A 21361-nucleotide genomic window follows, 5' to 3' on the forward strand; every position below is an offset into this window, starting at 1 on the left:
AAAGAAGAAGGAGCAGGTGGTCAACCAGAGGCTGGTCGCCGGACACGCGTCTGTCCACCTGCCCTAACCCCGGGTCGGGACATGGACCTGTCCTCGTGTGCCCTGCCCCGTCCCCCCCCCAGCACCCCCCGGGGCCCTCAGCAAGCAGCCCTGAGCAGACAGACCCTCCCCAGGGGCGGGCGACTCCACGAGCGAAGGAGACTCTGCTGCCGGGACAGAGAATAACTTTAATGATGTGGGTGCCGGGGCGCGGGGTGGGGGGCTTGACGAGAAGGGTCCACTGTACACGGACTCCACGTCCGCCAGCGCCCGGGCACAGCCCGCGCCCGTCAAGCCAGGCTGCCCAGGGCTGGAGTCCAGGCGGGAGCTGAAGCAGGACGGCGGGGTGCAGCCTGGCCACCACAGTCCTGCGCTGGGCCCCCGGGCAGGGCGAGGGGTTAATGCTATGCCAGCAGGGAGGCCGGGCGGGCGGGCGGGCGGGCCCGGCTCAGTGGGGCGGGTGGCGGCGCTCGGCCAGGCCCCCGCGGCCCAGCACCTCGCCGCTGAACTGGTAGGTGAGCTTCTTCTTCACCTTCTTCACCTCGCCCGTCTTGCCGTAGTTGCGCAGCGCCCTGGCCATCTTCTGGTACGTCATCTTCTTGCGGTTGCCCTTCTGGACGCCCCAGCGGTGGGCCAGCGCCTCCTTGTGCTTGGACGAGAACTGGAAGGTGCCCTTGTCCTTGTCCACCCACCAGATGCTGTCCTTCATGTCGCCGTTGCGGAGCAGCTCCAGCAGGAACTGGTACAGACGGATCTTCTTCTTGCTGCCTGTGGGCGGGGCGGTCAGCTACCCGCCCCCGCGCGCATGCGCGCGCACACACACACACACACACACACACACACACACACACACACACACACACACACACCCTGGGCGGGACCCCACAGGGTGCTCACGGCAGGTGGGGGGGCCTCCCTCAGGGGAGAGTTCCACACCTGGAGCACACACTCGCACATCACACCCGTACACCACCTCACAGACACCCCCGTCCACACCTGCACACACCCGTGCTCACACATGCCCAACACACGCATCCAGCATGTACACCCACCTCGCCTTCAAACACGCTCATTCACACCCACACACACTCATACACACACCCAACACTCACATCCAACATGTACACGCATCCACGCCTTCATGTACATTTATTCACACACACAGATCCATTCTCACACACGCCCAACATTCACATCCAACATGTTACATGCATCCACGCCTTCACCCATGGTCTCACACCCTCATTCACACCCCCACGCACGGATATACCCGTACACATTCACGCCTTCACTTCACACACTCACACATGCCCATACTCATGTCTACAATACTCCAAACATACACATTCATTCCTTCACCCACATGCACATACATTCACATCACACACACACCCCCGACACCCACAATCGCACCTTCACACACACACTCATGGTCACACGTATCAACATGTATACACATCCATACCATATAGACTCACACATACACACATACACACACCCACACCCACATTCATACCATGCCCCATAGACTCACAGGCTCACACACACACACACACACACACACACACACATGTTCCATAGAGGCATGCTTCCACATTCTCCCACATTCACATCCACCCATCTGTGAAACACACACTCACACCGCCACCACATTCACACAATGCTCAGACACACCCACATTCCACTGACACGCCCCTCCATGGCACACGCATTCACACACAGAGAGGGGACCCCCAGCCCCCCAGACACGCCCCTGTGCGCGTACAGCACACGCATGCTGGCATACAGGTGATACCACAGTGTCCACACACAGCGGGAGGACCGGGGCCTCTGGGCCTGGCTGGGGGGGGCCAGGGTCTGGGCTGGGGAGACGGTGGGGGCCCCCCTACCTGTCTCTCCGTGCAGGAGGCCCGGTCCGGGTTCCAGTCCATCCACCTCCCCGTCAGACACTTCCAGTGGGGGGCTCTGCCGCTCCCCCTCCTCGTCGGAGCTGGGCGGGGCCGGGGACAGGGAGGGGTACGGGAGGCACATCCGGGGTAAGTAGGGGACCTTCAAAAGGGAGAGAGACAGGAGAGGGTGCTGAGGGCGAGACGCAGGCAGCCGGGCAGACCCTTGGGTCAAGGCCGGAGAAACGGGGAGGGAGGCTGCAGGCAGGGTGCAGGGGGTGGGGTGAGGGGCTGCTGAAATACCCCGGGGGCTGGCTCAGGGCAGTGGGTAGAGCCTTTCCTTTGTGCAGGAGGAGTGGCCCGGGGCCTAGGAAGGACCGAAGAAGAGGGGGACAAGTGAGGGTGGGCAGTGAGGGACAGCGAGAGAACCAGGCCGGCCAGCGCGCAGGGACACGGAGGTCTGATGGGCCGGGAGGGGCGGGAGTCGCAGAGGGTGGGTCCCATCTGCCCTAGAAGGAAGGGGAGATAAGGGGTGCGCGGCCAGCGGGTCAGGGGGCGGGTGGGGGGCGCCTGGTGGTGCAGGGCTGCAGGAGGCCAGGCGGAAGGGCCGGCTCGGCGGGGGCGGGGGCGGGGCGCGGGGCGCACCTGGTGGCCGAGGCTGGGGGGCGCGGCCGCCATGGGGGTGTCCAGCACATGCATCTGCTCCAGCTCCATGTGGCGGTACAGCTGCTGCAGCTGCGGGGCCTGCACGCTCTGCAGCTCCGTGAAGTGGTTCTCGGCGAAGCTCTCGAACTCGCTGTGCACGTGGTGCGGGTGGAAATCCCAGTAATGGTCTGCGGGGGGCGGCGGGGTCAGCCCGGGATAGGGGTCTGCGGGGGCGGGGGGAGTGCGGGGGGCGGGGTCAGCCCGGGATAGGGGTCTGGAGGGCGGGGGGCGGGGTCAGCCCGGGATAGGGGTCTGGGGGGGCGGGGGGCGGGGTCAGCCCGGGATAGGGGTCTGGGGGCGGTGGGCGAGGTCAGCCCGGGATAGGGGTCTGGAGGGCGGGGGGCGGGGTCAGCCCGGAATAGGGGTCTGGAGGGCAGGGGGAGAGGTCAGCCCGGGATAGGGGTCTGCAGGGGCGGGGGGAGTGCGGGGGGCGAGGTCAGCCCGGGATAGGGGTCTGCGGGGGCGGGGGAAGTGCGGGGGGCGAGGTCAGCCCGGGATAGGGGTCTGGAGGGCGGGGGGCGGGGTCAGCACGGGATAGGGGTCTGGGGGGCGGGGGGCGGGGTCAGCCCGGGATGGGGTCTTCCAGGAGCGTCGAGGTGAGCCCTGGATAGGTGGGGAGGGGTCAATCCAGGATAGGGGTCAGCCCGGGATAGGGGTCAGCTGGGGCGGTGGGGAGGGGGGAGGGAGAGACGCAGGGGTCCGCAGGGATAGTGCTCAGTCCAGGCAGGGGTCAGTGGGGTGGGACAGTCAGCAGGGGTCCGGGTCCACTGCCAGCAGGGGGAGCGGTCCGTGGGGGCGGGTGGGATGGCGGTCAGGGTGGGGTCAGCGGGGGCAGGGGGCCGGGGTGGTCAGTGGGGGCGTCAGTCAGGGCGGGCCTCTCCCCACCCTCCTGGGCCAGAGGGCTGTCACTTCCTACCCGGGCCCACACCCAGGGCCCGGCCTGTGGGGGTGAGCCAGGCAGAAGACAGGGTCCTCTGCAGACCCCCAAGCCCGTCTCTCCCTGGCCCCCAGCACCCCCTGGCCTCCGAGTGGCCGCCTTTAGAAGGAGACTAGCGAATTTATGTTTGTAAAAGCTCCCACCTGGCTGCCAACGGGCCTGGCCAGTGAGAGGCCAGGAGGTCAACTGTGGCACCGCCCCTGCCCCACCCCCTCCCCTGGGCCCAGCCGTCAGGCCCCCCCCTGTGGGCCAAGCGTCTTCGCGTAGATTCCTCTGAAAAAGCGCAAAGGAGGCTGAGAGAATGTTGGGGCCCCACCTCTCCTCAGACCTTCCCTGTGGCTGCTGACAGGACGGTCCACGCCCCACCCCCTACACGCACATGCATGCACACATACGCACACACATGCATGCGACCTCATCCCAGGCCCAGGCAGAGCTGGGATGTTCTCGGACTCTCCCAGCCCCTGCCGGAGCTCTCCTGCTCCCCGGGGAGGACCCGGTGTGGGGGAGGCCCAGGCACGGGGGCACCTGTGCTGGGACCTGGGGCAGGCTTCTCTGAGCTGGACTCAGAAACCACAGGTACCAGATACCACAGGTCTGAGCACTTTCTGGGTGCGAACTGGTCCAAGAGAAGAGAGAGACAGAGAGAGAGAGACAGAGACAGAGAGAGACAGAGAGAGACAAGACAGAGAGACAGAGACAGAGAGAGACAGAGAGAGACAGAGACAGAGAGACAGAGACAGAGAGGGAGGAGCAGCGTCCGCCATACAGACAGGCTGGCGGACAGCGGGAGGGATACCAGGGCGTTGCCGGCGAGGTAAATACACACTGGTGGACGGATGGATCATTGTCTGACTAAAACCCAGCCATGAACAGCTTTGTAACTGTGTATCTCATGACCATTCAATAAAAATAAATAAGTACACTTTAAAAAAAATAAATAAAAATAAAAATCCTTAATCCTTAATCCTGGTATGAGGGAAGTATAAGCACAAAAGTGTATAAATCTGTAACTGTACCCTCACAGTGATTCTCTAATTAAAAATAAATAAAATTAAAAAAAAAAAAATTCCACAGATTCCAGCGCATATGCTGCCGGAACCCATGTGCTTCTTGTGCCCACGTGGTCAAGCTCATTTGGCATCTGAGCACATGCCAGCATCTCCCCTCTTGAAATGTATAGTTTCCTATCTAATGCTGGGGTGTGTGGGAGGTGGGGGGAATGGGCTCTCTCTGCCTTTGGAAAAGCCCATTTTCTCCCTTGAGCATGTTACTATACTCTCCCAGTCTCTCATTCCGTTTTAAAAAATCTCCAAATAAAAATTATTTTACTTAAAAAATAAATAAATAAAAAAAATAAAAATCCGGGCCTAGCAGTAGCACAGTGGGTGGGCGCTTGCCTCCGGTGCGGCCAGGGGGTTGGCTCCAGGAGTGAGCCCCGAGCACCGCCCCCCCCCCTCCGTGTGGCCTCCGCCCCCACAAAACAGATGATACAGTAAAGCAACCAGAGATGCTTCTAGGAGCCACAGAGCGGCTGGATAGTGCTGGTCGAGCTGGCTCTTGCGGACATGCACGTGGCCTTCAGGTGAGGCAGCCCTTGGGTGCATGTCACACATGTGTATGCACATGGATGTGTGTGCCTGTGTCACATATGTGTGTACATACCTGTATACATGTGCCTGTGTGCCTGTGTCACACATGTGTGTGCACATGTGTGCTTGTGTCTCTCTCTCTCCCTCTTTTTTGCTTTGTTTTGTTTTTCTTTGGGGGCCACACCTGGCCCTGCTCAGGCTTACTCCTGGCTCTGTGCTCGGGGTCTCCCTCGGGGGACCATATAAGGTGCCAGGGACTACACCCAGGTGGGCCACATGCAAGGCCAGCGCCTTCCCTGCTCCAGCCCGTCTCCCTCTTTCTTTCTCTCTCTCACATAAGCACACACCCACTCACGCATCCCTAACTGTCACCAGGGGGTGGCTCTGGCCAGATGGTCAGAGGACACAGGAGCAGGCCTGGTTGTGGGTCCCTGAGCCTGACTTCCCCGCGTGACCGCAGAGGGCTGGGCCTGGGGGGAGGGGAGGGGCGGGCAGGACAGCCACCACTTTCTCTCTGTGCGTGTGTCCCCCGAGGCTGTGTGGGGGGCAGAGGAAGCCTCCTTCAGCCACGCAGGGGCCTAGCAGCAGCGCCTCTTTCTCAAGCGCTTAGCAGGCTGGGAGAGACCTAGTGTATTTGCTTCTTCTTTGTCCCTGCTCTTCACCGCCGCTGCAGCAGGGGCCCAGGGCACGGCAGGCCACACTCGCCCAGAGACTGGTGTTGTGGTCCCAACCTCACCCCAAGAGAACTGACTGGCTTTGTTCACCCCTGGTCGGACCCCAACCTGTCTTGAATGTATTATTAAGTGAAGCCATATGTGCTGGTTTCTTAGTTTCTTATGCTCTCTCTCTCTCTCTCTCTCTCTCTCTCTCTCTCTCTCTCTCACACACACACACACACACATACACACACACACACACACACGCACGCTTCTCCACACAATTATCCAGACTCAATCAGGCAAGCTGGAGAGATAGTCTAGTGGGGAAGGCATTTCCTTGCATGTAACCAGCCTTGGCTTGAACCCCAGCACCTCACAGGGTCCCCAGCACTGCCCAGGGTACTCCTCAGCACAGAGTGAGCTATGACCTGTCAGAACGACCAGACCCAAGAAATAACAAATGAAGCTGAGTCAAAGGGAAAATGAGGCAGAGTGTGGATTCCATGTCTGTGGGTTCACAAGGTCCAGGTCCCCATCCTCCCCGCTGGCCGTGGGACACTTTCTCTGGGTCACTGTCCTTTAGAGACTCCGGGGTGTCGGGGTTTGGCTAGGTGGCCACGAATCCCTGAGTCGCCTTCCAGTCCCATCTTGGGCCTGCCTGGTTTGGCCTTTCGCAGCCCAGAAGGACACGCCTGGGTCCTCAGGGAAGACCCCCATCCTCACAGCCCTTCCTCTGGAGATTGGGGGGCTCTGAATGCGTGCACATCTCTGTTGGGGGGTGTACTCACCACCCCCCTCCCTCCAGCTCCTCCCCTCCGACAGCCCTGAGCTCCTGGGCTGGAGCAGGGTGAGAATCGGGGGTCCCAGCTGGGGTCTGCAGTTCCCGGAAGGGGCTCCCAAGAGCCCTGCTTCAGAGTCGGCTCAGGGCTTCGCTGTGCCTCTGGCTTTTAGCGGAGCACCCCGGGGGCCCGGGGGTTTGAGAGGTGCAGAGAGAGGAGCGGGGCATCTGGTTGAGAGCACGGTTCTAAGGAGGTTTCTGGCTCAGTGAACCCCGGGGTCCCTGCCCCAGGCACCCCTTTAAAAACTGCAGAGAAGCTTGACTGAGCTGCACTTGCGGTTTCAAAAGGCTCATTGGAAACTCGCCTTTGCCTGTGACTTGGGGGCCCCCCAAGGACGCAGCAAGTGTGGGCTTGTTCGGTCTGCAAGAACGTTCCAAGGAGGGGGGAGCCTTTCTAGAGCAGAGGTCAAAGGTCAGGCAGGCTCCTTACTCCGGGTGATGCTCACAAATGCTTCCCTTCACCCCTTCATGCCCTGTCCATAGGCTGTTCGGGGCATCCACCACCGCCCTCTGCCTTTCAGCGTGTCTCTGCTCCTTGAAGGGTATTTGCCAACCCCAGTTTGATCCCTGGCATCACATGGTACCCTGGGCACAGAGCCAAGAATGACCCCAAGCACCACTGGCTATGGCCCCAAAGCAATAGCAGAAAAAGAAGAAAAATGTTTGATTTTTGCTTGGTAGGGAGCCATGCCCGGCAATACTCAGGGGTAAATTCTGTCTCTGCACTCAGGAATTATTCCTGGTGCTTGGGGGACCACATGGGATGTCGGGGATTGAACCCAAGTTGGCTGCGCACTAGGCAAGTACCTTCCCCACTGTGCTATCTCTTCGGCCCTAAGAAAATACGTTAGTATGTCTGAAAAGAACTCTAAACCCTTCTTCCTATAGACTGTTAGGTGCCAAACACAGTAGCTATTCATCTGTCATGGACTAAATGACCCCTACAAGTTAATTTCTGATGTGTTTTTTACATACCAGCACCTAATCCCAATACTAAGCACCTACGCAACTTGGTTCCATTTACTCCTCACCTGTGCTCTGACAACCAGGCCATTACAGCACGAGCTTCATTTGTAAGTGAGAAAGCAATGCATCAAATATCAACGTTCAGTCTGTCTATTGGCTGGCAATTATGGGAAAAGTCAGGTTCCAAATTCGCCAAGTCTGACTGAGTCTGAACTTACTGGACTGTGTCTGTGGGGAAATAAGTCTGTCACACACCCAAGAGGACAGACTTTCTGAGAAACTTTCCGTCTTTATCCATTTGTCTGTCTGAAGCCATCCTCCCTGCACCTTCCTTCACCCATTCTCAAACAATCATTCGACCCTTTCTCATCCACTCACCCATATGCATTTCTACCCATCCATCATTCATTATTCCATCCCACCAACCTGTGCTATACAGCCATCATTAGTCATCATCCATTTATCACTCAACCATGACTCTTTCCAGCCTTTTTGGGGGGTTTTGTTTTTTGGGGGGGTCCACACCCAGAAATCCTCAGGGCTAACTCCTGGCTCTGTACTCAGGGGTCACTCCTGGAGGCCTCAGGGGACCACATGGGATGCTTAGGTTGACTACATGCAAAACAAATGCCCTACCCTCTGTGCTATCACTCTGGCCCCTCATCCCATTTTTTAATCTAGTCATTGTTACTGAAGCTACATCCATCCATCACTTACCCATCACATCCAACCTTCATTCATCCCTCATCCAATTAATCATTGCCCATAATTCTGTCTGTTCCCCATCCTCCTTCCATCACTGATTTATCATCTATTTATCATTATCCACTCATCTCCCACACGTCCGTCATTAAACTTTAATCCATTCTGTGCCAGAGAGACGCTCCATGAGCTGAACATAGGCTTTGCCTGCAGGAGGCCCAGGGTCCATCCCCAGCACCGCCAGGAATGACCCCTGAGCACAGAGCTGGGAGTAGGCCCTGAGCACCACCAGCTGTGATAAAAATACACACACACATACACACAAAAATAACCTTCACCCCTTCATCCATCACTGAACATCCATTCATCTACATCGTCCAGCCAGCCATCAAGAAGCCATTCACCTTGATCTCGCTCCTCCTCCCTCTAAACCAACTGCTAATCTGTGATCAAAGTCTCAGCCACATTTCCCTCTTCTTACTCAGTTGTGGTTTTTTTCAGCGGGGCCACCTCAGTGTAGCTCGGGGGTGGGGTACTCAGAGCCAGTGGTGTGGTGCTGCGTGAGCAAGGCCTGCCCCGAGCGAGGGGGTCATGCCGAGCCGGGGAGCAAACTTGGGAATCTCGTGCCAGGGAGACTTGTACCCTTTGAACTATCCCCCGTGACCCTTGACTCGATGTGCTTGGTTTGGTGGTTTTATTTAATATCTGTATCACCAGGGAAAAATTAAAATAGACTCAAAACAACTCATACTTGGGGCTGGAGCGATAGCACAGCGGGTAGGGCGTTTGCCTTGTATGCGGCTGATCCGGGTTCAATTCCCAGCATCCCATATGGTCCCCCGAGCACCGCCAGGAGTAATTCCTGAGTGCATGAGCCAGGAGTAACCCCTGTGCATTGCCGGGTGTGACCCAAAAACAAAAAAAAAAACAAAAAACCAAAAAATAACAACTCATACTTTCCCAGAAAATGAAGCCCTGGCATTGGAGAAATAGGAGAGATAATAAAGCAGGTAGGGTGCTTGACTTGGACGCCCTGCCAGGGGTGATCCCTGAGCACAGAGCCAAGTCAGCCCTGAGCATCGCCATTGTCGCCTACACACACACACACACACACACACACACACACACACACACACACACACACACACACACATTACGCCTGAAGTGTCATTCAGTTATTTTCACCCACTCAGAGCAGAAATCCCCAGCGGAAGCCCAGGGCTCTCCCCAGGGGAGCAGGAGTAAGATCAAAACAGAGAAGGAAGATGAGAACTGAACAAGCAGCTTCTCAGGAAGCCGCTGGCCACTGAGGCAGGGCTCCCGGGCCCAGCCCCTCTGCAGCCTGCACAGGCTGGGGAGCGCGGGCCTAGAGAGCAGGCAGCTCAGGCACTTGTCACGCTCGGTCTTGTCCCCTAATTGTTAGAGTGTCAACTCTTCCCCTTGTGGCCAAGATAAAAGCCGGTGGTGCCCGAGTGCCAGCCATGGCTCCCGAGTAGCGCTAAGCCTGGCACAGATAAGACACTTGGTGGGAATGTGTCAGGCAGCGAAGTCAGTGGAAGATAGTGTGGTCGGGGGAGGGGAGGGTCATGGGGATGGTGAGTGAGTGGGTGGGTGGGTGGCTGGCTGGGGGATGTGTGAGTGCATTGGCCAGTGGTCAGAGACAGCGGAAGAGGAACGGCTACAAAGAAAGATGGAGGGAAGGAGTCATCCTGGGGAGCTCCATTTCCTTCACCAGTTCCATCACAGGTGACTAATCCCGACACCCTCGTTAGCATGGACATCATAGAAAAAAAGACTGAAGATGGCAAAGTGTTGGTGAGGATGTGGGTCTGTCAGAACCCTGTGTACCGTCCGTGAGAACGTACAATCATAGAGCCACTGTGGAAAGTCTACGGTAGTGCCTCAAAATTAAAAAGAGAGGAGCCAAGAAAGATAGTACAGTGGCTGGAGCGAAAGCACAGAGGGTAGGACATTTGCCTTGCACGTGGCTGACCCGGGTTCGATTCCCAACATCCCATATGGTCCCCCACAAGCACCGCCAGGGGTAATTCCTGAGTGCAGAGCCAGGAGTAACCCCTGTGCATCGCCAGGTGTGACCCCAAAAGCAATAAATAAATAAATAAATAAATAAAAGAGAATGAAAGAAAGAAAGGAAAGAAAGAAAGAAAGAAAGAAAGAAAGAAAGAAAGAAAGAAAGAAAGAAAGAAAGAAAGAAAGAAAGAAAGAAAGAAAGAAAGAAAGAAAGAAAGAAAGAAAGAAAGAAAGAAAGAAAGAAAGTACAATGGGTAGGGAGTTTGCCTTGCATGCAGCCGATCCCGTTCAATCCCCAGTATCCCAGGTGGTCCCCAAGTCCTGTCAGGAGTGATCTCTGACTGCAGAACCTAGAGGAACCCCTGAATATTGCCCTGTGTGGCCCCCAAACAGAACAAAATTAAAAATAGAATTAGCATTTGGTCCAGCAATCCCATTTCTGGATTTATGTAAAACAAACAAACTATAACAGCAACACAACCTGGACACAGGTGTCTCAAGACTCTCTGTCCACCCCTGTTCACAAGAGCATGAATCACACTAGCTAAGGTGGGAGCAACCCCAGGGCTCACGGAGATACACTGAGCGACAAGACGTGGGTTGGGCTGCCATGGAATATTACTTGGTGGTGTAAAGGAAGGAAATTCTGTTTTTATTTGTTTTGCTTTGAAATCAAGACAGGTTTTATTTGGAAGTTTTGAGGAGGGCGGAAGAGAGTATGTGTGAGAGAATAATGCACTGAGGAGAGAACACAGGGTTCTCAAGGGTGGAGAGAGCCCTGCACACATCCCAGCGTTAAAACATGGAGGCATGAAAGTACACATCTCAAGAGGGGAGATGCAGGTGACATGTGTTTCACAGCAATTCATGGGCACAGGCCACACCTGGGCGCAGGCGACACATGTGCCAAGAGAGGAAATTCTGACGTAGGTGATCAGAGGCACGAGCCTCTCTCGAGTCTCTTGTGCTCCATGACATCAGCCAACAGGGACAGAGAAACAGTGTGGCTTCATGCCTGAGTGCAGTCAGACTCACAGAAATAGGGAGTCGAAGGCCATCGACAGGCTGGGGACAGGAGGGAACAGCGGGAAATGGTTTACCAGGCACAGGGTGCGGTCTGGAGGGAGGGTGGGAACTCTGGGCAGTGGGGTGCACTCATGTCACAGAACTGTATCTGAGACAGCTAAAATGGTAATTTTTACATTAGGTACAAGTTGCCACACTTTAGAAATAATAATTAACATCCAGAGATGTAATACAGTGAGGAGGCAGTTGTTTTACACGCAGCTAACCCAGGTTCTATCCCCAGTACTAAATATGGTCCCTTGAGCCCTGCCAAGGATGATCCCTGAGCACAAAGTCAGGAGTAACCTCTGTGAACTGCCGAGGATAATCCAAACCACCCCCAGGGGCCAGAGTGATAGTATAGCGCGTAGGGCGCTTGCCCTGGACCTGGCCGACCCGGGTTCGATCCCCAGCATCCCATATAGTCCCCTGAGCACCGCCCAGGAGTAATTCCTGAGCACAGTCAGGAGTAACCCCTGAGCATCGCCAGGTGTGACCCAAAAAGAAAAAAACAAAAATAAAACTAACAACAACAACAAAAACCACCCCCCAAAAGTTTATTCATAAGGAGGTACTAAAAACTTCCTAAAAAACATGGGCCCAGAGCCATAGTACAGCGGGTAAGGCATTTGTCTGGTGTGGCCTACCTGGGTTCAATCCCTGCCATCCCATGTGGTCCTCCAAGCACTACCAAGAGTGATTCTTGAGTGCAAAGTTAGGAATAACTCCTGAGCATCACCAGGTGTGGCCCAAGAACAAATTAAGTTCTAAAAATTTCCTAAAAAAAAAAATTTTCCTACAACACAGAGATAAAAGTAAACAGAAAATGTTAACAACCCAAAGGTATATTACATTATTAAAAGAGGACTTAGAAATGCATCAGGGGGGCTGGAGCAATAGTAGAGTGGGTAGGCATTTGCCTTGCACACAGCTGGCCTGGGTTCAATCCCTGGCCTCCCAGATAGTACCCCTAGCACTGTTAGGAGTAATTTCTGAGTGCAGAGCCCGGAGTAACCCCTGAGCATCACCAGGTGTGACCAAAAAAGCAAAAATAAATAAATAAGAAGAGAAAAAAATGTATCTGACCATATGAAATAAAGATACCAGAGAAGTAGTATAGCAAGTAGGGCACTTTTCTTGCATACAGTTAACTTGAGTTTAATCCTTGGCACCCATGGCCCCCAGAACCCCACCAAGAGTGATCCCTGACCACAGAGCCTGGAGTGAGTCCTAAACACCCCTGGGTGTAGCCCGAAAACAAAAACAAAAGAAACAAACAACAACAACAACAACAAAAACTCTAATAACTATGGGGCTGGAGCGATAGCACAGCGGGTAGGGCTTTTGCCTTGCACGCGTCCGACCCGGGTTCGATTCCCAGCATCCCATATAGTCCCCGGAGCACCGCCAGGAGTAATTCCTGAGTGCAGAGCCAGTAACTAGAGATAGGGGGAAAATTCTCTTTGCTTTTTAAGAGAAACACAAACTTCAATATACATTTTTATACACAACCAAACTACCATCAATCCAGTGAAACCATAGCGACATCTGCTCAGAAAAAGCACAAAATTAAAACTGTTTAATTCAGGGTTAGAACGATAGTACAGAAGGTAGGACGTGTGCCTTGCAGGTGGCCAACTCAAGTTTGGCTATATATGGTCCCACAATCCCCATCAAAAAGTTTCTCTGGGCACAGAGCTGGGAATAAACTCTGAATACCCCTGGGTGCAACCCCAACCCAGACCAAACCTACCAACCCTTTTACTCCCAACTTTCCTTCCTGAGGAGACGGTGAAGTTAAGGATGCAAATCTCTATCTCCCCCTCACGCTTGGCAGGGAGCATCCTGATTTTACATGTGGAGACTATTCTGTGTTTGCAGCAATCCGTGGAATACAGGTGTGATGAAGGCACCAAAGCACAGAGAGGCGAGCGGTCTTACCCCGTGGTCACCCCAGATCATGATAGGGCCTTGGGGTGTGAACCCAGGGCTGCACTCCTGGATCAGGGGCGAGAAAACACAAGTAACTAAAATAGGGTTTCCCTGGAATAGTCACACTGTCATAATCATACAAAACTTGGGTACTAATTTTAACAAGAGTTATTCTACAGCAAAGGACAAATACCATGTGATTTTACTTACATGTGGAATAAAAAACTGACCTGTGGCTTACAGGGGTAAGTGTAGGGCCAGAGCAATAGCCCAGTGGATAGGGCATTTGCCTTGCATGTGGCTGACTGGGATTTGATCCCCAGTATCCTACATAGTCCCTCCGAGTATCACCAGGAGTGATTCCTGAGTGCAGAGCCAGGAGTAACCCCTGAGCATCGCAGGGTGTGACCCCAAACACCAACCAACCAGTCAAAAAACAGAGGTAAGGAGTAAAATATGTATGATATATTTGAAGGTAGCTGAATATAGACCCCAAAAATCCTCATTAGGGAAAAAATGTAACAAGGGGGATGAAGAGATAGTACAAGGGCTTATGTGCTTGTGTACCCTGATTGATCCGACCTCCAAATGGTCCCCTGAGCAGGCTGGGAGTGACCTCTGAGAGCAGAACCAGGAGGAGCCCCTAAGCATTTTCTGGTGTAGCCCCCCCCAAAGAAAAAGCAAGCAAAAGTGTAACTATATGTTGTGTATGTAACTCTAGAAGTGAAGGACATTGACTAAACTTATTTTGGTGATCATTGCACAAAGTTGTTCAATCGCTAAAACGGTGTTGCTTGTCCATTATATCTGTTAGAGGGGGAGAGTTACTATGCAACTATTTTAGTATGTGTGGAGAAGTATGAGAATCATACTATGAAAATAATCAACCATGAAAATTGTCACTTTTCATAGTATAAATGAAGAGGAACAGTGAAATACAGGCAATAAGGTGCCATCCTTGCATGCGGCCAAACCTGGCTCATTCCTTTCCTGGTACTATATATGGTCTATGGCAGAGCCTGGCAAGCTACCCGTGGTGTACTCGATATGCCAAAAACAGTAACAACGATGGTCCTCATTCCCCTGATCCTGAAAGAGCCCCCAGTACACCATCGGGCTACACTAGCACGAGACAGGGAAAAATGGAGACGTTACTAGAGCCCGCTTGAGCAAATTGATGAACAACGGAATGACAGTGATACAGTGATACAGTGATACAGTGATATATGGTCTGAACACTGCCCTGAGCTCTTCTGGGAGGGAGGGAGAAAAGGAGGGAGGGAGGGAGGGAAGGATGGAGGAAGGAAGAAAGGAAGGAAGGAAACAGTGGAACATCACTGTACTACAATTCCATTTTTTTAATTAATAAAGTATATTGGGTGTGTATATATGTATGTATTATATATATGCTTATAAATATCCAGATTGTTTAAACTAAAATGTATGCAAGGATACTAAGGTGCTGAGTCAGAGAGATAGTACAGCAAGTAAAGTATTTGCCTTACATGTGGTTGACCCCGGTTCAATTCCTGGCTCCCTCTATAGTCCCCTGTGCACCATCGGAGTGATCCCTGAGCACAGAGCCAGAACTAAGTCCTGAGCACCGCCAGTCGTGACACAACCTCCCCCTCTCCCCACACCAAGAAGGAAAAAGAAAAAAAAAGAATACTAAGATGCTAGCAAGGAGCTGGGAGATTGAGATGAGAGACATTACTTGATACACTGCTGTGTACTTTTTCTTAAATTTTTGCAATGAGTGTTTTTGTCGGAATAATTAAAGATTTAGAATTTATCTAGTTTTTACACACATGCATGCGTATGCACACACACACACACACACACACACATTTATTCCAACGCTATCATTTCCTTGCTCCGAACACGCCTTTGCCTGCCTTTCAGGGAGGAGAGAATCCAAACTCCTGCCCTGGCCCTCAAGCCCCGAGTGCTCTGCCCTGCCTCCTGTAGGCCCCTCCGACCTCACCTCTCTCCCCTCGGCCCCCACGTATGCTGCTGTCCCTGTGGACACCTCCTGTTGAGGCCTTTCTTGCTTTTGCTCCAGCTCTTCCGCCTCCCTGGACACGCTGCTGCTCCTTCGCACACAGGTTCCTTCTCTTCCAACCATCCCCTCCTCGGAGGCTCTCCCTGGCCCTGCCGCCTAAAGGGCCCCCGCACCTTCACTCTCTGCTTTTCGTTGCTCTCCCTTTTTACTCGGTCTCTCTTCCTCCCGGCAACACAGGCCCGAGAAGTGTGGGGACTTGTCTGCCTTGCTCCATCCCCGCTCGCCCCGAGTGACTAGAGCAGTGTGGCACGTGGCCTGTATCCGAGGGGCAGGTAAGAGGATTGGGTGATTGGGAGCATGTGCGGGTGGGTGGCTGGGTGGGTGGATAGGTGGAAGGGTGGGTGGGTAGGAGGGTTGTGGATGATTGGTAGCCTGGTAAGAGGTCTGGCCGGTGGCTAGGTGGAAGGGTGAGTGGGTGGGTGGGTGGCTGGGTGGGTGGATGTGTGGGTGAGTGGGTGGCGGGGTAGGTGCATGACTGATTGGCTGGCTGGCTGGGTGAATAGGTGAGTGGGTGGATGGGTGGGTAGGCGGTGGATGGTGGGTGGACGGACAAGTAGAAGGGTGAGCGGGTGGCTATTAGCCAGGTCAGCTGATGAGTCTCAGAACTTTCTGGGCTTCCCCCTCCATCTGCTTCATCTCCAGCACAGAGCAATGTATGTGCCCTGCGAGTTTCCTGGCCCTTGTCCCCAGGTCCTCGGCCCTGATGTGACCATCACACTAATCGTCACAGCGCGATGCAGGCTGTCCTGCTCTCGGGATAGCACTGAGGAAACAGGCTCAGGGAGGTGACACCGCTTGCTCCCAGGTCACACTAGTGAGGTGCCCAGGGCCTCTGCACTCAGCGTCACCACCTCTCTGTGCAGACTCGGAGGAGCTGGGGCATCTGGCGGGAGAACACAGGGGTCCCTCTCTGGAGGACTTAGACAGCACCTTAGTAGGAGCTGCAGAGATGGATGGGGGGAGGTGGGGTGGGGCTGGGCGCCTCCCCCCACCCCTGCCGGGGCACTGGAGGAGTCTCGGAAAGACTCGGAGCTCCCAGACACAGCGTGGCGCTGGGCTTCCAAGCAAGAGTCACTGCTCAGAACCCGACACCCCCTTCGCTGCCTCAGCAGGCACCTGCCTGGGCTCTGGCCGGGGAAGCACAGGCATCCCCTAGGCACTCGCCACAGCAGCCCCAGCCCTTGCTGGCGTCTAGACATGTGCACACCATCCTCATACCACAGCAGAGAAACTGAGGCTGCAATAGACACGCCCCCAACCCCACCCGCCCCACTCTCCCAGGGGGAGTTGGGGAAGGAACCAGGAATCTGAACGGAGAGGACCCAGGACGGAGTCGTTTTGCTGCCCAGCGCCGCCAGGGGGCGCCAGTCCTGCGAAGGCTCAGGGCCTGAGAGGAGGCACCCGGGATCCTGACCCTGGAGCTAAGTGGCCCGGTATGTTCCTAGGCCGCCTGGCTTCTGGCAGCATTGTAAATAGACTCTGAGAAAGGGTGAAGGAGGCACTAAAGCTCTCTGGCCCCAGGGTTCCATGTCCCAGATGTGGCCTGGAGGCACCTCCGTGCCAAGGAGTGGCTTCCAGAGGACCTCTGTGATTCCTGCAGGATGTGTCCTGTCACCTCTGTGTGTGTGAGGGTGTGTGTGTGTGTGTGAGTGTGTGTGTGAGCGTGTGTGAGTGTGAGTGTGTGTGAGTGCAAGTGTGTGTGAGTATGTGTACGTGTGTAAGTGTGTGTGTGTGTGTGTGAGCCTGCAAATGTAGGCCCCTTCTTCCCCTGTGGCCCCCAGCATGCCACGCTCCCTCTGGAGCTGTGGAGACCCCCAGGGTCTGGCCCAGGTCTCGAAGTTTTCCTGAGAACCCCCAACCAAGGTCGACACAGTAACGAGGCCACTGAACAAATGTCTCAGGGTGTCCCCTGCTGCCTGTGTGCCAAGACCAAGTGTGCCAAGAGCTTCTGGCCAGCTCGCCTGGGCCCCGACCAGGGCGAGCACCTCAACACTGTTCCAGGATCCAGGCTGACCTGCTCAGCCAACGGGCTGTTCAGGCCTTGCTGAAAGAGGCTCCCCCCGGCCTTTCCCTTAGTCCAGCGGCTCCCCAGAAGGGGACATCTGGCAACGTGTGGAGAGTGCTCGGGGGTGATTGGGGACCTTGAAGGGAGAAGTCCGGGATGTAACCAAAGCGCCACAGAGCCAGGATCCCCCAGCCCTGGGCTGTTGTCAGCCCCAAATATCAGTGGGACCTGCACTCTAGGGTGAAGGGTGCAGAGGAAAGGGGGGAGACAAAGACGGGGGTCGGGATGAGCCCTGGGCCTGGGTAGGTCACAGAACCCCAGAGCCTCTGTTTCCTCGTTTGTAAAAAGGCCACCAGGATGGAGAGAAGCTAACCCAGGCCCTGGCACCCCAAAGATGTTCCCTAAGCAGGGATGTGGGGTGCAAGGGAGCAGGACTGTACAGGTTTAGGTGGGACACGGGTCCCCTGAAATCTAGCCTTATGGGGGCTTTCCAAAGGGCCCAGGACCCTGGGAACCTCCTTTCCTCCCCCAGGCCCCTGTCGGCCTGGTGGAGGGGGGCTTTGGCCTGTTGGGGGCGGGGCTTCTGCCGGTCAGGGGCGGGGCTTCGGCCGGTCGGGGCGGGGCTTCTGCTCACCGCTGTGGCTCTCCCCATCGCTGCTGAGGTACTGGTAATACTCGTGCGACTGCCGCTGGTACAGGTCCGTCTCGTAGGGCACCAGGTCTTCCGACTGCTGGGAGAAGGGACGGGTCAGAGCCGGGGGTGCTGAGGCTCCCCACCCGGCTCTAGGGCTCCCATGGCTCTCCCAGCCTTCTCTCTGCTTGTAATTCAGAGAGGGTGGGAGGGGTGTAGAGAGCCAAAGCCCCTCCCCAGAAAAGGGGTGACAGGGACCCAGGATACCCCTGATTCCCACCCGCCCCTCCATCTGCTCCCCACAGGCCCCTCACCCCCAGAGAGACCCACAAACATGCACAAACATGCACCTGTGCTCTACACGCATCAGAGACACACACGTTTCTACACATGTCCGCACATGCCCACACAGGCACCCATACATACATGTTCCACACAGGTACTCACAAATGCCACCTGTACCCATACGTGTTTCCACATATGCCCACATATGTCCACACATGCATTGCCACACGTGTGTTTACGCAAGTATCCAGCTGTATGTGTGTCCATGCCTGAGAGCATGTGTTTACATGAGTGTATCCACACACGTGCCTCCAGGCCAGCTACAGAGATTCCCTCCCACCCTGCCCCTTGGCGCAGAGGCTAAGGCCCCACATTCTCCCATGGTCCCCACCCTGGCGTGCTGGGGCGCCTTGAGAGGCCAAACCACTACACATCGATGGCTTTGGGGCAGGCCTCAGCCTCGGCACCTCCCTCCGCCTCCCCACAGCCTAAGTCCTCCCTCCCCTTCTCCCCCCTCTCCCTCCTCCCGCTGCACCCCTCCCCTCTCCTCCTCCACCCCTCCCCTCTCCTCCCTCTAGACTCTCCCCCCTCCCTCCTCCCCCTGCACCCTCCCCTCCCTCATTTTCCCCCTTCTCCCCCCACCGTGCACCCCTCCTCCCCTGCTCTCCTCCTTCACTCCTCCCTTTCCCCTCCCCCCTGCACCCTTCCTCCCCTCCTCCTACCCTGCACAGTCTCACGGAATTTTCTCATAGTCACCAGGCCTGTCCCCACCCCCGTGCCCCAGGGTTGCACAACAGTTGCTGGGGCCCTCAGGCTCCAGTGGGGGGGCCAGAGTCTCTTGGGCACCCCCCTTCCCAGGGGGCTTGGGGCTCGCTGGGCTGGGGCAGGGGGCTTTGGGGCAGGGCGGCCAGACAGACAGAGCCCTTGGGAGTCGCTGGGTCAGAGACTGCGCCCAGGCCCTAGGCCAGTGGCCCCCTTCGGGGCCTGGGGACCTTCTCCATCACCCCTTCCTTGGTCCCAGGGGGCAGCAGACTAGGACAGAGCCAGGTGGGGGGCCAGGCGGCTGCAGTAGGATGTGGGCCTCCCTGGGTCCTGGGGCTTAGCTGAGGTGGGGAGGTGCGGGGCAGGGGGGGGGGGCGGGTGGCTGCTGCCTCTGGACAGGAAAGCTGAGTCAGGGGGCTGGCCCTGCCAAGCCCTTCCGGGGTGCCCCCCCCAGTGCCCCTCTGCTGGGTGGGGGTGGGTGGGAGAAGCGACGGGTCTGAGGCCTGCTTCGGGCTGCAGCTGTCACCCAGAGCCATGGCGGGACTCCGCCCCAGCCCGCTGGCCTCCCCCCTCACTGGTCCCCCTCGGTCCCCATCTTCTTCTCTAGCCTTCGTCCCTGCCACGAGCCCCATCCCCACACTAATGGGGTCCAAGCCCAGTCCCGGGAAGCCCCGGCCCTGACGACAGCCCCAGCCCCCAGAACCCCCACCGCCACCCGGTCCAGCCACCCCCACACCCCGGGCCACTGCCCCCGGCTTCTTGGGGCGCCATGGCCTAAGACCCAGCCCTGGAGCCGACAGCCCTGTTCCCTGGGCCCTGGGACCCTAGACACCCAGCAGCATCCGTCCCAGGGGTGCCCAGGCCTGAGCCCGGACCTCCTGCCCTCCACCACCTGCCCTCGGCCTCACTGGGCGCCTCTCTCCCCCGTGCCCGTCCCTCCATTTTCTCCTGGGCCGCCCTCGCCCTTCTCAGCCCAGCACCCTGCCCTGGGGCTCAGGCCTGCACCCCCATCTGGATCTATAAATAACCCTTCAGGCCCCACCGGTCACAGCCGCCCCCCAAGGGCCCAGCCCTCAGCCCGCCTAGGCCGGCTCTGAGGAAGCCCCTCCTGGGGTCTCCGGCCAGGAACCCCACCGAGGGAACCTCTCGACTTCCCACTGGGAGAGGGTCGAGGGGGTGGGCGGGCGGGCGGGCGCGAGCAGAGGGGCCCCGGTACTCACAGGGGGGACGAGGGGAAACCCTTCCATTTTGCAAGTCTGTACCATCCAGCCGAGCTCCCAGGCGCTCAGGTCCCCAGCCTCGGTGGGGGCCAGTGTGGAGCCCCTTGGGCTGGGGCACCCCGTCGGGGGGCTGGACGGACTCGGGGCGGGCGCAGGGCACGGGCCGGTCCCCTGAGTCCTACGGTCCTACGGGAGCCCCCTCCCTCGACATTGCAGAGCCGTGCAAGTTCCTGATTTTATCGAAGGGCCTGTGCTGGGAGATAGTCCCCCCGGGTGACATCACCGGCCGGCCCGTTTGCATAAATCTCTTGCGCTACAGGAAGTCTCTGGCCGGCCGGGGGCAGGTGGCGCTTGGGGGGGCTGGCCTGGGAGGCTGTGGGGTGGGGGCCGGGCCCCCAGCCCAGAGGAAGCCGGGCAGCGAGGGGCAGCCTTGGGGGCTGGGGTGACGGGAAACTAGCTCCACTTGACCGTCCCCTTCCGCGCGTAGCTGAGGCTCTTGAAACCCTAAACCCGCACACACGGACTTCTCTGGAGACCCCCACAGGGCCACTTCCTTGGAACCGGGACCGGGAGGCGCCATCTCTCGGGGGCCTCCACTTTCTGGCTGACCCAAGAAGATGCCAGGCCTGGTTCTTGTGGGCCCTGGATTGGTGAGGCCGAGGTTCTGCCCAGTCTCAGTGCTGAGACCTTCGGCCTTTTCCCTCCTACCCAGGACCATCCCAGCCCTCCCAATATTCTGTGCTTGCTCCAAATTCCTAGGCCCAGTCACACGGCTCCTCTTCTCAGCTCCTTAGCCAGGCCTGATGGACGATCTCGTCTTCTGAGCACCCAGAACTTTCTGGTCCGTCCAGTTGTGCGTCTATTTTCCTGTCCAAGGTTTACCGATTTGCCTGACCATGCACCTGCCTGTCGGGATGGCCCTGGACTCATGTATCTGCTTGTCCAATCATCCGTCCATGCATCCTCTTGTCTCTTAGTTCGTGCACCATTCACCCATTTTTACCAACTTGCTCCTCTCGTGATCTATTGCTACATCTATCCACC

The 21361-nt window shown here is 56.6% G+C and overlaps 1 protein-coding gene across 4 annotated transcripts; it reads right to left on the reverse strand.

Moving 5' to 3' along the window:
* Positions 1-217: 217 nt before the first annotated feature.
* SPI1 (Spi-1 proto-oncogene) lies at positions 218-20538 on the reverse strand. Of its 4 annotated transcripts, none has more exons than XM_055142530.1 (5): positions 20318-20538; positions 18054-18147; positions 2571-2758; positions 1929-2088; positions 218-807 (listed from the first exon to the last, which is right to left on the reverse strand). In XM_055142530.1, the coding sequence occupies exons 1-5, from the start codon at positions 20360-20362 to the stop codon at positions 488-490; spliced, it is 807 nt and encodes a 268-aa protein (XP_054998505.1). In that variant the 5' UTR covers positions 20363-20538; the 3' UTR covers positions 218-487. The 4 variants fall into 4 exon arrangements, with proteins under 4 accessions (XP_054998505.1, XP_054998503.1, XP_054998504.1 ...); XM_055142528.1 differs by having other exon boundaries at positions 2571-2794; XM_055142529.1 differs by having other exon boundaries at positions 18054-18150.
* Positions 20539-21361: the final 823 nt, after the last annotated feature.

This window comes from Sorex araneus, chromosome 6 (genome assembly GCF_027595985.1).
Source record: "Sorex araneus isolate mSorAra2 chromosome 6, mSorAra2.pri, whole genome shotgun sequence".
In the NCBI taxonomy this organism is placed as follows: Eukaryota; Metazoa; Chordata; class Mammalia; order Eulipotyphla; family Soricidae; genus Sorex; species Sorex araneus.